The following is a 16,424-nucleotide window of genomic DNA, read 5'->3' on the forward strand; positions in this document are numbered from 1 at the left end:
TTCTGAGATAAACATTTTGTACATGCTATTGCTCTTAGCAATCGCTGAAAGTTTCAAAGCGATCGGTCACTCGTTGTAGCTATGACAGACATTGAAACTTTTTATGAGGTGAGGTCACTTCAAGTGACCTGGTGACCTGACCTTGAATGACCTTGGTCTGAAATTTTCACAACATGTGTAGAATTGATGTATGCGCCGCCGTTTTTTAAGATATTCGCGAAAAACCACAAGGGGGGTGACACCCCCCCCCCCCCAAGCAGGGCGCGGGTTAAAGATACCAAAGCTGTCTTTAAATGAACAATGACGTTCTCGTCAAAGTGCTCCTTCTTTTTTTTGTTCCTTCGGTGCCGACAGTCTCCCGTCGGTGGCGGTCCGCCGTCGACGATATCGTCGGCGACTGTCGGCGGGAGCTAACCGATCAACAAACTCGAGGTGGAGAAGTCCCTGCGCCGGCTACGGGCCTAGAGCTCGTAGTGAAGACACAGGACCAGCCGAAGATGACTGAACTGCGGGCGCCGACGGCTGAGACAGACACCGACCTTCGACTGGTCGGTGAGTCCTGTGTGAAACGCACTAGACACGACATGGTACGCTTTGTCCCGCTGTAACTCGTTCCTTGTCGATATGATGATATGAGCGATCACTTCTTCACTGACTAGTGCTGCTTCATTCCAGCGGCCACCTGCCACGCCCTGGAGAAGGCTAACCTGCGCGGCTTCAAGCTGCGAGTCTCTGCCCTGCGCCGGCTGGGCAGTCTCTGCCCTGCACCACTGACCAATGGCCATGACAAATGTAGGGAACACGTGGCTTTTATGTTCCGCTTACTACTGCACTTTATCAAGTTGACAAAACGTAGCGCCTATCGTTAAACACATATCGTACTGATCATGCTAATGAGTATATGAATTTGGCTATTATGTATGAGTATAATGCTTATACATCTTATTCTCAATAACGGTGGGCGCTCGAGGCTGCCACGCTATTATGGACTTGTTAGAAGGATGGCCTATACAGGGTGATCCAAAAAATTTGGAACCCCTAACTTAAAATGTCTATAGGTCCGAAAGAATTCACTTTATTGACAAATTGCGAGCTCCATTAGAAAGAGCATTACGTTCTCTATAAAATAACGTCAAATTGGTGCATGTTTGTTGTTAAGCATTGGCACACTATTAACTTGTGGAATGAGCGTCAGAAAACTGAGTGAAACGAAATTGCCAAATTTAACAATGCGCTGAAATCCGTTAGCACTCTATCTGTTGTCTTTTTGCGAAATACACCTCTTCCAAATTCAATTTTATTTCATAAAAGTTAACACAGAAGCACACAGTAGAACAGATACACGCGTCCTAACTCCTAACTTCCGCTATTCATCACAGCATGTGCTCAACGCGAGCTCCGGGGGCCGTCACGCAGGCCTGCAATTGCTTGGGGACAGCTCCGACTGCGCGGGCCAGCAGTCTCTGGGACAACTGGTCCCAGCAGGCCGTCAGCCTTTCCTTTCCTTACAATAGCACGTGAATGAGCTATTTTTATTGATGAATCTCCAACAAGCGACATGGTCAGAACAGCAAACCGGTAATCACTGATTTGCGCATAATGTTCAAAACCGTTTCACGAGTTTCGTGACACAAATTTTATAGGCATATGTCTAGGGCAATATTTATAATAATAAGTAGGTACAATCAACTTGGTTTTATAGATAATTGAACGCTCTTTCTAATGGTGTTTGCAATTTATCAATCAAGTGAAAATTTCCTGACTTACAGACATGTTAGGTTACGGGTTCCATTTTTATGGATCACCCTGTATAAAGCAGTTGGATCTTACTACTGCGCTTTTCCACTATTCCTTTATTGCACTCGCTTGTCCGTTTCCCAAAAAGGCGTCCGTCTTGTTGGTATAGCATATATTGCTGATAATATTATTCATCTTCAGTTCCAGCCATTCCAGTCGGTATGTGTGTCTGTCTTTATGTTTTACAGACTCACCGTCCGTGACACCGGAAGCGACGGGACGCCTCCTGGCTGCCCTCACCGGCTTGAAGGACGTCACTCTTGTTGTATCAGGCGTCATTTCCGAAACTGTGCTAGCCGCCCTCCACGGCTGCTCCCAGCTGGATACGGTGCAGCTCAGTGACACCCGGCCCCTCGCGGACATCCCTGCCCTGACCCAGTCAGAGGTGGCAGCCGTCAGCAGGTCAGTCGGCCGGACGGCGACGGCGGGTATTAGGTGTATCTGGATAGACCGCAATAACCCCAGGGATGACCGTATCCGTTGAAGCCTTGGAGGTATACATAGCAGTACGGGCACGGGGACACTGGAAATGGAAACAAACGCGTTACAGAAGAATAGGCATCCAAAGACAGGCTTATTTATTCAGGTGATTGTGTTGATGCGATGCAAACAGACAGACAGACGGACAAACGGACGGGCAGCTACGTTATCTGGACTGGACTGGTATTTTATATACATGTGGGCATAATATTGAGTGGTATAATGCTCATATACATAGTATCGTGTGAAACATAGTATCGTGGAGTCTGGCGGCTCCAGTGGCGCAGTTGGTAAGGCGTCGGTTCTGTGGTCGGGAGGACCCGGGTTCGATCCCCGGTGCCGCCCGGCTTCCGGACTGGCGTCCCCAACTGTGTCACTGGTGGGTGGGGTGGGCTCCCGCCTTGCACCGTAGCCCTGAGGAGGAGCAGGAGCCCTCCCATAAATGGGAAAACATATCCCGTGTGGAGGACGAGGAATAAATAAATAAATAAATAAATAAATAAATAAACGTTGGTAGCTGATTGCAGCACCAGACTGGGAACTTGAGATAGCCGGAGGCACATGTTCTGTTATGAATGGCATTAGACCTACATGGTGTCTCCGTGTTGAGTCGCCCGCTGCGCTGGTGCCACTGTGTGACTGTGTCCCGTATACTGACCTGTTGGGTTTTGTTATGATCTGTTACAGGATAGCAGTGACCTGCAGGAAACTGAAGAACCTGCACCTCACCTCCTCACTCGAAAACCGCCAGGCCGTCCTGACCGCCCTGCACGAGACAGACCTGGGATTTGACGGTGGCCAGTCCCGTACCATCTATCTCTGGGTCTCCAGTAAGTGACGGCGTCTCTGACCACCCACACCAGCCGACACGGCGCCACCGGCCTCTCTGATACGCGCAGACACTGACGCACGTGACGTCACAATAGGTGACGTGTATCTCCGTTAGTGACGTCACAGTATCAGTATCAGCCCTCATGACGTCACGTGTCAGTGATACACACTAGAAATGTCAATCGGATACCAACTTTTTGGTTTACCGATACCAAACCGATACCAACTTGGTATTTGGTATCTTGATCCTAATGTTGTTGGTATTTTGTTGGTAGGTATTACGAATCCGGCTAATGTATAAGAGGATACGAATTCGGTAAAAAGTTGGTATTTCCCTCATGTTCCCAAGTTGGTTTGGTTTCGGTATTTTTTTCATGGTTTTGGTTGGCATTTGGTTTGGTATCGGTATCCCGATTTTCCGTTATTGACATCACTAATACACACATTGTCATTGTATTTGTTTCTATAACTGTACATAGGTGACGTCATCAGTCTGAGTTGCCCCATGTAACATCACTAGCAATCAGTGTGTAATCTGACGTGTTCTGTTTCCAGAGTCTGTATACGACAAGCTTACTAAGCCTCCCAACGACAGTAAAGTCTCCTTGTACCACTATAAATAGACGACATACCTTCCCGGTGCGTCGTCCGCTCCGGTGCCGGCGGCAGTGTCGGAACTCGACAACAGATGGCAGCACCGTGTCCCGTCGGCAGCGCTGTACGGAGCACATTGCACACCTGGACCTTCATATCCAGAGTTGTTCGGAGCCGCCCTGTCCCATGGGGTCAGGTCCGAGGGTGCTTTACCGCTGTACCAGGCTGGTTTGGGTTGAGTAGCCACTTGATGGTCATTTGATTTAGGCACAGGCCACAGATTGCTATGTTTGTTGAGGTTGACACTGCTTTGATAGACAGTGGGTATGTTCACTGTTCAGTATCCGAGATTTATCACGCTCGGGGCCAGTGTCCAGCCATCGGTGAACCGTTGTCACCGTGCCGGCGGTACCGCCGTGGTGACGTCACGTGTGTTGTCGTGACGTCACGCTGGCTCACGCCGCTGTGCTGTTGTGTTGTAGTCTCAATTTAGACCAGAGAGTGGTTGGAGCTAGCTGTGGGGTGTCCGGTCCGGGCGATATCGGACCTCGCCCGTCACTGTGTCGGACCGTCGGTGGTCCGGTCGGCTGTGGTTCGTTTGGACCGGATATGTCCGGTTCGGTGTCGCTCATGGGATATCACGGGCTGATGGCGATTGAAATACTCAGTGGTTCAGACGTTCAATACACAAATGTTACTGCGATTTCCAAGCGCAACTATGTAGTGCTGTCATTTAGTGACGGTAACCCGTCAAAGGGATTGTAAGGCTTCTGACCATTATGCAATGCTTTGAACATATCATTCCATAATGTCATACGAAGTTGTGATAAAAAGAAGTCACCTACTTGAAGTGACGTGGAGCTCTAATGTCGGATGCTTCATAAAAAGTGCGTGCAACTTCAGATTGCCTAGTATAAGTGCTCCGTGAAAATTAAGCCAAACCCAGAGAGCTATCAGTAAAAAGAAAAATCAGGTCATTTCCAGGAAACGTATCCCTCAGGGGACAGGGGGAATCATACTTTTTACCCTCACCACCAGCCCAGCATTTCAGTTGACTGACCCTAAAGGCCTGGCTACACTATCCGTTTTCTGCGTGCGTTTTTTGCGGGTTTGCGGGTTTTGCGTAATATCGTTTTAGAATAAAAAACGAAATAACGTTTTTGTGATGTTTTTTATATTAAATTTTAGTTAATATAAGAGATGTTTTAACTTTTGTACCTAACTAATGCACAAGTCAACTAATGTTAAGTTTATATTTATAGCTTTTTTTTCTCGAACGATATTACGCAAAAAACGCACGCAGAAAACGCATAGTGTAGCCAGGCCTTTAGGCTGTGCTGAATATCACACATGAAGTGTGTCTATGGTGATCAATGTGTCACCCAGCCGGTGCAGTGCGGCACAGCCTACCACTGCAGGCAGCTGATTGCCCGAGCGGGCAATTTCTCAGCGCTGAGAAACGGTGCATCGTTCTGCCGTCAACTGTAGACTGTACAGTGTGTATTAGTTATATTACAGCTGTATGGACACAGCACGGGTACGGATCCCTGACACCATACCATCGACTGGTGGATACAGGACACGGTTTAGTATCCAGCGGTGCGATACAGCCGGTGGTCGTTATTTCTTTTAGAGAAGGTTGGATACCGCCAGTGGACACTATTTCTTTTAGAAGGCTGCATACCGCCAGTGGCCATTATCACTTTTAGAAGGCTGGATACCGCCAGTGGCCGCTATTATTTTACTGAAGGCTGGATACCGCCATTGCGGGCCATTATCACTTTTAGAAGGCTAGATGTCGCCAGTGGCTACTATCACCGGCATGATGTCGCCAGTGGCCCTATCACATAGAGGGAAAGCGTCCAATAGGGCCTTTCGGTTGTTTTCTCAATTAGGTACTCCCCTCTAAAAAGTGGTGAATAGTGACGTAACGTTTATCACTCAGTTCTAATCAATACCCTTACCTGAAAACGTTCGTGGTCCAATCATTGACCTTTGAAATTTTGCATTGTTTTAAGACAATATTCGACAAGAATGGTGATTCTCCGCATATAGCGCATATAATTTGTACGTGCACTTCACTTTTGCAAGAAGAAGTGAGTTAAAAAAAGGAATGAAGTTTGCCCTCTGGCTTATTGTAGCGTCAATGTCATTCAATTTTGATGAACTTTAGGTCTTGATGAGCTCCTTTTTGAAGGTGAAACTCATGGGTACCTATGTATATGTTACGGGTCATATGCTAACTTGGGCAGTATGCAAACTACCCGGGCAGTATGCATACTACCCAACAGCCCGGGCGGTATGCATACCGCCCGGGTAGTATGCATAGGTACTACCCGACCCCTTGGCAGTATACATACCGCCCAAAAGCTTGGGCAGTTTGCATACTGCCCACTTTCCGACTTTAAGTTGTGTTATACATATATGTCCACATTACGAAAATAAATGGCTCGCTGGGTAACAATAGATCAACCGAAAATAATTGTTTACCGTCAAACGTGATTGCTCGATTGTAGGATGGAATGAGGATTGGAATCAAAATCTTGAAAATACTTTTCCAAATTCCATTGTTGAATTACTAGTGGCAAGCAAGTCATTGTCATTGTGAAGCGTGAACTGAATGAAATGAAACGACGACATATGTAGTGTCAGCATTTGGCTTAGGCTTGGCACCTTGACCGTAGAGGGTGTTATTACAATTTCAATACCTACTGCTGCATGCAATTATTTTTAGGTAAGACGTTATAAGTTGTTATGAAAACTCATCAAATTAAATTTTGAAAAGCCATCTCACTTTCCGAACGCAATTGCACTCGCAGTTTCTTCGCCAATTCAGCAAACGAAGGCATCTGAGCAGTAGCGGCGGAACACCTTCAATTAAGGGGGGGGGGGGGCACTGACGACTTTTGGTCCCATTCTTTTCATGCAACGCCCATAGGGCTAATGTTAACCCGGCAGTTGCTGGGGTATTTCGCCACCCACCGTTTGCTGGGGGGGGGGGGGGCGTTAAACGCCCCCAGCCGATAACTCGAGAACCAATAGGCGCAGCGAAACGCACGAGGCGGCAAACGAAAGAACGCGACGAGACGCTTCAGATGAGTACTTTAAAATTGAATTTTGAGGTCACAGGTCGGGTCAAGGTCAGGTCAAACACCTGAAATCGGGCTTTCAGTAGCATGGACTTCAGGACTTCGAAATGGGCGCCTCTCGTCATAAACTCTGTCAAAACGGTGCACAATCCATCATATAAGGCCTACAAGAGTGTCAGCTCCATGTAGGGGTCAGTCAAGCATAGGTCAGGGTCAAGGTCAGGTCAACCGGGCAGGCACATATCCCCGAAAATCAAAACTGATATTCGCAGCCTGTGACACATGTTTTATGGGTAATTTGGGGCGTAGAACACGATGGTGGCATTCATTTTATCATATGTGTACGTGTTTGGCTAAAAAAGTTCAATTTAAGAAATACATGTATCATGGTCGTGAAGTAGTCACGAGAAATTGCCAAGATTCAGTTCAAGATTTTGGAAAATGCGGAACGATAATCAATAATCGAAGATAGCCATTTCATTGTTCATGGTATTGGCAGTCTAATGGTGTTTGCGGCATGTCTGTATGTCTATTCTGTGATTTTATATGATTTTTCGAACATATGCCGTTTTTGGTCGAAAACTCAGAAATCATGACGTCACTAAAACCTCGATATCTCAAAAATTTTCCGACCGATTTTTTTGAAACTTTGTCGCAATAATCTTTAGTCAATTCCCTACAGGTACCCAAATTTGGAGCGCCAATCGCTGAAAGTTTCAAAGCAATCTGTCACTAGGTGTAGCTATATGGCAGACATTGGAACTTTTTATAAGGTGAGGTCACTTCAAGTAACTTGGTGACCTGACCTTGAATGACCTTTGTCTGAAATTTTTACAACATGTGTAGAATTGATGTATGATAAGGTGTGCCAAAAACGGCGTTCGCGAAAAACCATTAGGGGGGGGGGTGTTCAAACCCCCCCCCCTCCAGCAGGACGCGGGCTAAACATGGACCTTCATCTAGTTTGTACTTTCTTGTCAAGGGCACTCAATTCGACCACCTAGTTTGCATGTGCCGCCAGCAGAAACTGCAACTTGCATATCCGGGGAGGGCAGTGTCTGCACACCGCTCGGCTCGTGTTGTCACGTTACCATGGTAACTCTGCTGACGTCATCAAATTGTTGCACCGCTCCGCGTCAATGGGTTAGTTCGGCCTCATGACAAAGGGACACAGGGGGAGGCACTGCGCAGTTCAAACCCTGTGACCCCAGACAGAGGCTGGAGGTCTAGGACGAAAGGTGTGCTGCTGAAAGACGTAAGGTAAGCGATTTCAGTTTCACCCGCGCCCCGCTGGGACTTGGAGAGGAACGACCTTCTGACCAGAGGCGGATCCAGCTCAGAGGTTTGGGGGGGGGGGCAAACCATAAAAATTTATCGATTCTTTCCATGCATCGTCCATAGGCGTAATGTTAAAATCATGCCGTTTGGGGGGGGCAAATGCCCATTTTGCCCCCCCCCCCCTGGATCCGCCACTGCTTCTGACTCCATGTGACCCAGCGAGACACAATTATCAGCATTTTACTAAGCATTAGGTATTAGTTTTATAATTGTTAGGCATTCGCTAATCGCTATTATCAACTCAGTTTTGATCATTGTATTCATGTATTTGGGGAAAGTCGGCTGCGGTCAGGTTACGTCAACCAACAGGCGTCCGCCGGCTAGCCATAGGTAGGTATGTATGTATGTGCTTACTGGGGTATTCCACGATAGATCGTACCAGGCCCGTCACCCTCATCTTTCAGATTTTAACCCGCGCCCCAGTTGGCGGTATCAGCCAACTTCGCCCTAGTGCTAGTGTGTGTGTGTGTGGGGGGGGGGGGGCATATGTTACCACCTACCTCTAACTCAAAAACTAAGAGGGCTAGAAAGACGCAGTAAAAAGCAGTCGATAGCTCTCAATGCGTACGTTTGAAAGTATTTCGGTCATTAATCATCTTAGAGCAATATTGGGGTCACTGGAGGTCATCAAAGGTCAAAATTTGCCAAATGTCATTATATTTCTGAGAAAACATGCATTTATCTCAGGAACTATGCTAGTTAAGAAAACGGATGGAAAAGCAATCGATAGCTTATGAACTTTTCTTTTGATAAGGTCATCATCAAAATTGACCTCAGGTCAATGGTTTAGCATCCAGAGGGCAAAAACTAAAAAAAGCTGTTTTACGAAATGTGTTTTTCGACAATAACTTTTGACTAAAACAGGCCACAACATTTCTATTGCCAGAGTCGTGTTCCTCTCGCCGAGACGCGTCGAATGAAATATAATTTGACCTTGAAAGGTCAACTTGAAAATTTGACCTCAGGTCAAGGTCATGACCTGACCGGAAAAGGTCATGCTGCATATCAGTCGATGCGTCTGAACAAGACAAACACAATGAGGCCATTCCCAACGTCCTATCTCTTTCCAATCGAAAGTTATTGACAAAAATCTGTTTGAAGCCTCAAATGACCTCGTGTCGCCACGCCGTCCTCTGGTCTGTAGTTGCGTACAGCGACACTTGATTTGACTGACTGGCTGTGGTGCAGGGTGAGGAGAAAGTGGATTCTGGTAGAGGATGGGAAGGAATGCGGTAGCCGCCGAGTGACCACAGCCCCTCGATGGCGAGGCTGCTGTGGTCAGACGGATCTGAGATGCTCCGGGATCTCGATGGCGAGATTGACCGAAACCGACTGGCCGCCCCAGGAACGAGGAGGCCACGAGTGTTGTATCCCGATGGCAAGACACTTCACTCGCGGTCAGCTTCGGTGACTCGATGGCGAGACACCGCAGCCGCCTCCCTCCACACCCTCAATGAGAAAAGGAGAGAGAAAGTAGTGGGCCCCAGGACATAAAGACAGGTATCAGGAGCAGCCACGATTAGCACTGCTCGCACCGTCTTCCGCCACTTATGTCACCGCCCACCACACAAAGATGCACTTAGTAGGACGCTGTATTTGTTCTTTACCGTCCTCACCGCACGAGTCACAGACAGAGAGTGGGCCGGCGCAGCGAGCACCGGCCCCAGGTCACCTCGTTCCTCCCTCGCGGCACACGCCGGCGGCGGCCAATCACGACAGCGGGCCCTCACGTGACCCGAGCCGGGCCTCGCCTCGAGCGGGACCACCGGACGCACGTGGCCACCACATGGCTCGGCCGTAACCGGGCGGAGAGCGGCCGTCGGCCACTACATACTCCCCCACCGTGTTGCGCCTCGCAGCAACACTACACAATGCTCAGCCGACGCGCCAATGCTACATATAGACATTATACATTCTCACGTTCGCGGCCTTTAGAACATAAATGTGTCTTCACTCTTCACAGTTACCAAAGTCGTTGTTACAAACATACAAGACATATAAACACCGCTGCCAGCTAACTTTTTTTAGCGATGGCTCAAACATTCACCTCACATATCAAACACTGTACGATTGCTCACCGCACAGCGCGCCTCGCGAATGATTCTCAGCCACCAGGCAGCCCAGCTCCCGCGATCAACGGCACTCTTCCTCCAGGAAGCAGATCTTTGCTGCTGGTCTGGTGTACGTCTTTCCGCAGGAGGTCCGTAGCGCAGCTGACCGGACTCTTCCGTCCTTACCCGGGAAGACCTGAACGATCCTGGCCAGAGGCCATGCTCCTCTGGGCAGATCGGACTCAGCCATGAGGACCAGGTCCCCTACTTGAAGGCTTCTTCTTTCCTGGCGCCACTTGCTCCGCTGTGTCAAAGTCGGTATGTATTCTCGAGTCCACCTTTTCCAAACGTGTTTAGCCACAGCTTGCGACTGTCTCCACCTCCGACGGCTGCACATGTCGTTGTCTCTTGTCAGGACTGGTGCCAGGTGTGGGGAAGCACGACCAAGCAGGAAGTGGTTAGGAGTCAATGCTTCGGGATCAGATGGATCGGAGCTCACATAGGTAAGTGGGCGGCTGTTTATCATGTGTTCGACCTCCGCGAACACAGTCAGGAGAACTTCATCGGTCAGCAGCTGAGATCCGACGACTGCCTGCAGGCACGTCTTGACCGACCTCACCATCCTTTCCCAAACACCACCCATGTGGCTGGCCGTTGGTGGATTGAACCTCCAGTCAATCTCCAAGGCGCTCAGGCGCTCAGGCATCTGCGCTAGCAGCACCTTCAGCTCTTCGCGTAGTTCACGGTTGCTGCCGATAAAGCTGGTACCGCGGTCCGAGAAGATAACTGCTGGCTGGGATCTGCGAGAGAAGAAGCGTCTGAGGGCCATGATGCAGCTGTCCACTTCCAGCGAATGTGTCACCTCCAGATGAACAGCACGGGTCGCCAAGCACGTTATCAGCAGTCCGTATCGCTTCTCAGTTCTTCGGAACCGCTTCACTCGCAGTGGTCCAAAGTAGTCCACACCCACGTTCTTGAACGGATGATCGGCTTCGAGTCTCTGAGCGGGAAGCTCAGCCATCCTTGGTGGCGCCGGAGCAGCTCTGCGTCGATGACAATAGAGGCAACTGCGGAGCTGCTTCTTCACCTCTGCACGTCCTTGGGGAATCCAGAACTTCTGCCGTACTTCATTCAGCGTGTGTTCTGTCCCCGCATGACCATGACGGACATGCTCTTGCATGATGATGAGCCTGGCGAGCTCGCTTTTCCTCGGCAGTATGATCGGATGTCGGGACTCCTCGGGAATAGATGCTTTCCCGATGCGTCCTCCAACACGGACCAGGCCATTGCTGTCGCAGATCGGTGTCCGCGAGAGCAGAGGACTGGAGGTCTGGATCGGCTGTCGCTGTTCCAGACATCGGAGTTCTTCCCCGTACGTTGTGAACTGCTCTTGTCTGATGATCCAGACTTCGGCCTCCACCATCTCAGAGCGTGATAGTGGACCTGATAATGGAGGTTGTCGGCCAGGCAAGAACGCCTTCAGGTTGTGCACAAAACGCTTGATCCAGCCGACAACTCGCTTGTACTTGATCCACGATGAATACTTCGCTGGGTCCGGTTCTTCTGGTCGTGTTGATGCTGCGATGACATTCACTGACGTCGCCTGTTTTTGTTCTTCGTTGTCTGCCAGTTCTGGATGCTTTTCCAGTTTCCTTTCTGTTGATGTTAGCCGGTAGTACGCCTGTCTTGAGTTGTCGGGGAACGTCGGATTTTCCTCACTCCACAGCAAGCAGGTTTCGTATCTCTCCCCGACCTTTTTGGTTTCTTGATCCAGAAGAGCCAATGCACGGAGATCTTCTCGAGATCTTGCGTCCTTGACGTTGATCTTCGTGCCGAAGGCTTCAGTGGTCCACCACTCTTGAACCAGCTCACTCAGGTTCTCTTCATCTGTTGACTGTTTGCGTACAAACATGACGTGCCGCGTACTACGGCGTACCAGTGGCGACACAGATCCAGTCAGGGTCCAACCGAAATCTGTCCTCACTGCGACCGGTTGGCCGGTACCTCCCACTCTGATCTCCCGTTGCAGGACAGCTTCCAGTATGTTGGCCCCGAGCAGCAGCTCGACACGTGCACCACTGTACTGAGGAAAGTCGAGACCCTGCAGATGATTCCAGCTGGAGGTCTGTCGTCGGCTGATGCTGGGTGGAGTGACATTCAATCTTGGCACAGACCAAACTTCCGGGATTACGATGTGGCCCTCTTTGGCATCGGCAGAAATAGGGCTGACTGTCAACGGAACACGGATGGATGACTGTCTCTGTCCGCTTCCTTCGACGTTCTGAAGTCTGAGCTCTTCACGCTCCCCCTTCACACCGATTTCTTGCAGCACCTTCTCACAGCAGAGTGACGTTTGCGCCCCCGGATCCAGAAGAGCGACAACATCCTTGTCACCGCTCGGGCCGTGAACTCTGACAGGAACCAGTTGTAGAAGCGTGTCTGTGGCTTCCGTCATGGCTGCACCAACGATCGGATCTTCTCTGTTCAGGCGATTCTCTGTTCTGCCGCTGCTCTCCCCGCCCCCTGAATCACCTCTGGGCGTATGTAGAAGCTTGTGATGTGTCGCCCTGCATCCATCTGTGCCACAGCGCTTGGCAGATCTACACGATCTGACGAAGTGCCCCTTCCTGAGACACGCCCAGCACAGTCGCTCCCGTCTCACAGTCACGAGCTTTTCCTCCAGCGCCTGGGCTTGAAAATCAGGACAGTTTTCCAGTTTGTGCTCCCCTTCGCAGACGACGCAGGGCCTGAGCCTATGGCTTTCCTCACGCGGTGAGGATGCGGAAGTGGCCAATGTCGTCCGCCTCGTCATGGTCTCTTTCGGAGTCACCACAGTCTTCCTCTTTTCGGGGTCACGGCTCGGGCGAGTGGTGTAGCTCAACACGTTCACCTGGATCTTCAGCCACTCGCAAGGGCGGCGCCACCGTGGGGGCAGTGGGGGCAGGCTGCCCCCACTGGCAGGAGGCCGTGGGGGCAAGACTATGTTTTTGCCCCCACAAAATTTGGCTGATATTGACAAGGGAACAGAAGACCGGTGCAACATTCATGATAGGCGGTTATAATAGTACGACTGTTTTAGACGGTCCCCGTATCAAGTGCATCAGCAGAACGTTCGTTCTCGGACCGTCTGTCGCATTTCTCCTACTCCCACTCATTCTCCTACTCATTTTCATTCAACAGAAGGCTGCACTCGCCCCTCGAGCTTGACCTCCAGGAGGTTGAGAGGCAGTTTGTCAAAAGTCGGCCAGAGAAGAGATCACCCTCTTTTGGGAACCCTTAGACTGACACTGAGACTGAGCTCAGGGAGGTATGACAAAATGTGATAGGTATGTATGTTCGGGTTATCTGGTAATGTATGTGGGTCGCCCTAATGGAGCTTATTCTGGTATAGGTATCAATCGTGTGTGAGAGAATCGCACATATACGTTCTACGGGAAAGAGAGAACTAGGTATCGACTATTGTTGTGAGGAATACGCCATTTTACATCTCAACGAACAACATAACGTTTTCACAGGTTTGTGTCACGCAAGTCGCAATCTAGTTTTATAGTTTTATTTGTTCGCGACCCTAACCCGTCCGGGCCCGGGGGTAATCCTAACCACCGCAGCCCGGGGTAGCCCCCCCCCCTCCCCCACCTGTCTAACAACGTTAATAAGGCAGCTACAGAAACAAAAATGGTACCAAACGAAAGATATCTACGAGAAGATTCTAAAGCACCTAAACTTTTTGACCTCAGGCCAATTTTCAAGGTCAGAAGTCAAGGTCAAAGGCAAAAACCGGCACTTTTGTAGTGGTCTCACTCAAAGTACGTGTTCCAGAGGACGGCATGGTGTATAAAACCGGCTAAAATGGATGGTAAACGAACGAAGAGAGTCTGGGGATTCGGATTCCGATGATGTGCATAACATTCAAATTCAAGGTCACGGTTATGCGCAAAACTGACCACAAACTTTGCATTTTTCTTATATCTTGTATACTAGATTCCGCGATGTTTTGAAATGTTTTGGAGCTTAGCGGACCCTTATTTGTGCTTAAGCTTACGATACAAGGCTGGTAGGGGAGAGCGGGGCCAGTTGAAACACGGGGTCAGATGAAACATGGCTTTATTTTCAACAGTATGCAACATATGGCGTTGCCGACACCACTGCGCATCCGCGCTCGACCACTTCCTTTGTCAACGGCGTTTGGGCGGCAAACGGACGTTAATTTTGATTTGACACTTGTTTTTGTGTTTTTGTGGGGCGTTTGGGAGAAATCGTTTTTATGAATATTTTGTGATATCTCATATACCTTTGTTTGCTGAAAGAAGAACTCCTGGCTCCGGAATAACACTTTATTTGGCCCTTCATTCAGCATGATGCCGTCCCTCCAGCTCGTTTGACAGGTGCTTTACGGCGCGTGCGAGATGGCGGGAGCGGATGGGGTCAATTGAAACGCTTCTCTGAGGGTCAGTTGAAACAGGGCCACAGGCCGTTTCAATGGACCCCGGTGACCTTTGCAATGGTTATTGTTCAGGGGCTGTAAACATTAAAGGAAATAGTCCACCTTTGAAATGAGCTTTTAAACTGAAATAGTAGTTTAATAGAGCTCAACTTTTGACCCCTTTTTCTCCAGCCTTTTGCTTGAAAGCACACTATAGCCTGAGATATTTCTCATTTTCCTCATCCGCCCATTTTACCATAGTCTATGTACTTTATGTCACCTATTATGAGGAACTTTGCACTTCTAGCTTTCCAACGACCTATTGAATGTAGCATTTGGAAAAGTAAACCGGACAAAATATCTCCTTAAGAAAGTGGCCTTAAAGAGGAAAACATCTCATTGTTAAGGATAGGTGCAATTGACCCCATGGGCTGGTTCAATTGACCCTCGCATCGGGGTCATTTGAAACGGGTGTAGAGCTGTTTTATAAGCGTGCGTTTGGCAGCAAAATATGTTTGAAACATAATTTTACATATCTTAAAATAAAGCCAAAAGAGCATATTTTTTCATGGCATTGTGCATTTTTCGATATGACAACTAGATCTCGCTGTGCATGTCAATATATAAAAAGTGGTTCAACTGGCCCCGCTCTCCCCTACAGAGCACAGGGTCAAAGTCACAAGAGTATCCTTGCTAGAGACTATTTCACTTATACAACTCAGGCATAATAATTAAGACATGTTTTGCCATCCTGATGCTCTAAATGAATGCTTATAGCAAAATGGATTCCAGAATCATGACCAGTGGCTACGAAATCATCACAAACGACCTTTCATGTGTAAAAGTCAACCAAAGGTCATTCGAGGTCACATGAAGTCAACATAAAACTTGACCTTTTCCAAACAATTTACATGTATGTCATTCGACGCGTCTCGACAAGACGAATGCGAAGGTACCACTGCCGCAGCTCTAGGACCATTTTTGCTGAAGTTATTTGCGAACTAAACTAAAATCCCAGCTCAGGGTCGTTGACCTGACCTCTGACCTGAGGTCACCAAAAATACTTAAGTAATTTTTCTAGGTCAATTGCTACACAACCGTGCTCGTAATTTGTCTTTATCTCTAAAACTCTATTTTGGGCATCTGATTGAAGTTTACGTCTGTGACGACTGACGTCGAAGTTTGCCGTGCAGGAGTCTAGAAAAATCGGCCCTGAGACGTTATCAAGGAGGCTAGGTCCAATTTGTTTGCTTCAAAAGATGTCAAATTAATGGGGGATAAGGTACAGTAAGTTTCGTCTTTCTATCCCTAAGCGTTCGTGAGGTATCGGAAATATTCGCCAGGGGGGAGGCGAAAACGCCCCCCCCCCTTCCCTTCCGGGCCCGCGATGCTCATGGATTTTGCAGATCGGCGTATCAGACAACAGTCGGGTCACCTCAATCTTGCCCCCACTGGCGAAAATTCGTGGCGCCGCCACTGGCCACTCGCTAAACATCTCCAGATTGGGCTGGTTTGGTCGCATCCTGTAGACTTCTTGGCCCCACTGATAAGTCAGCTCGTCAGGGAGCTTGGCAATCACTCTGCGGAGGGTGTCGCTTGCCCCCAGATCATGATAGTAGCCCAGGGCTCGCAGAGTCATGACCGTGTTGCTGATGGCGGAGCTGAACCTCTCCATTGACGCCAAGCTATTCACACTTGGTGCTGGGGTAGAAAACATCTGATTGAGACTTGCCTGGCTGATTTCGTCTTTCCGACCGAAACGTTCATATAGCGTCTTCAGTGCTTGCTCGTACAGCGATCCATCAAACAAAAGCCCTTCAA

General features: G+C 49.0%; 2 protein-coding genes across 2 annotated transcripts in view; both read left to right on the forward strand.

Moving 5' to 3' along the window:
• Nucleotides 1-16,424, forward strand: part of LOC122392591 — a 67,648-nt gene that overhangs the window by 5,894 nt on the left and 45,330 nt on the right. The gene's annotated exons all lie outside the window — the stretch shown is intronic.
• Nucleotides 351-4,402, forward strand: LOC122392593. Its single transcript, XM_043387643.1, has 5 exons — nucleotides 351-552; nucleotides 676-792; nucleotides 1,986-2,199; nucleotides 2,965-3,107; nucleotides 3,664-4,402. Exons 1-5 carry the CDS (start codon nucleotides 498-500, stop codon nucleotides 3,729-3,731), a joined length of 597 nt encoding a protein of 198 aa, XP_043243578.1. The 5' UTR covers nucleotides 351-497; the 3' UTR covers nucleotides 3,732-4,402.

This window comes from Amphibalanus amphitrite, unplaced genomic scaffold, assembly GCF_019059575.1.
Source record: "Amphibalanus amphitrite isolate SeventyFive unplaced genomic scaffold, NRLGWU_Aamphi_draft 000492F_arrow, whole genome shotgun sequence".
Classification (NCBI taxonomy): domain Eukaryota; kingdom Metazoa; phylum Arthropoda; class Thecostraca; order Balanomorpha; family Balanidae; genus Amphibalanus; species Amphibalanus amphitrite.

Coding starts and splice junctions, on each gene's coding strand:
- LOC122392593 (XM_043387643.1), top strand. CDS start 498: ATGACTGAACTGCGGGCGCCGACGGCTGAGACAGACACCGACCTTCGA. Junction 793..1,985: donor GACCAATGGCCATGACAAAT/GTAGGGAACACG, acceptor TATGTTTTACAG/ACTCACCGTCCGTGACACCG. Junction 2,200..2,964: donor GAGGTGGCAGCCGTCAGCAG/GTCAGTCGGCCG, acceptor GATCTGTTACAG/GATAGCAGTGACCTGCAGGA.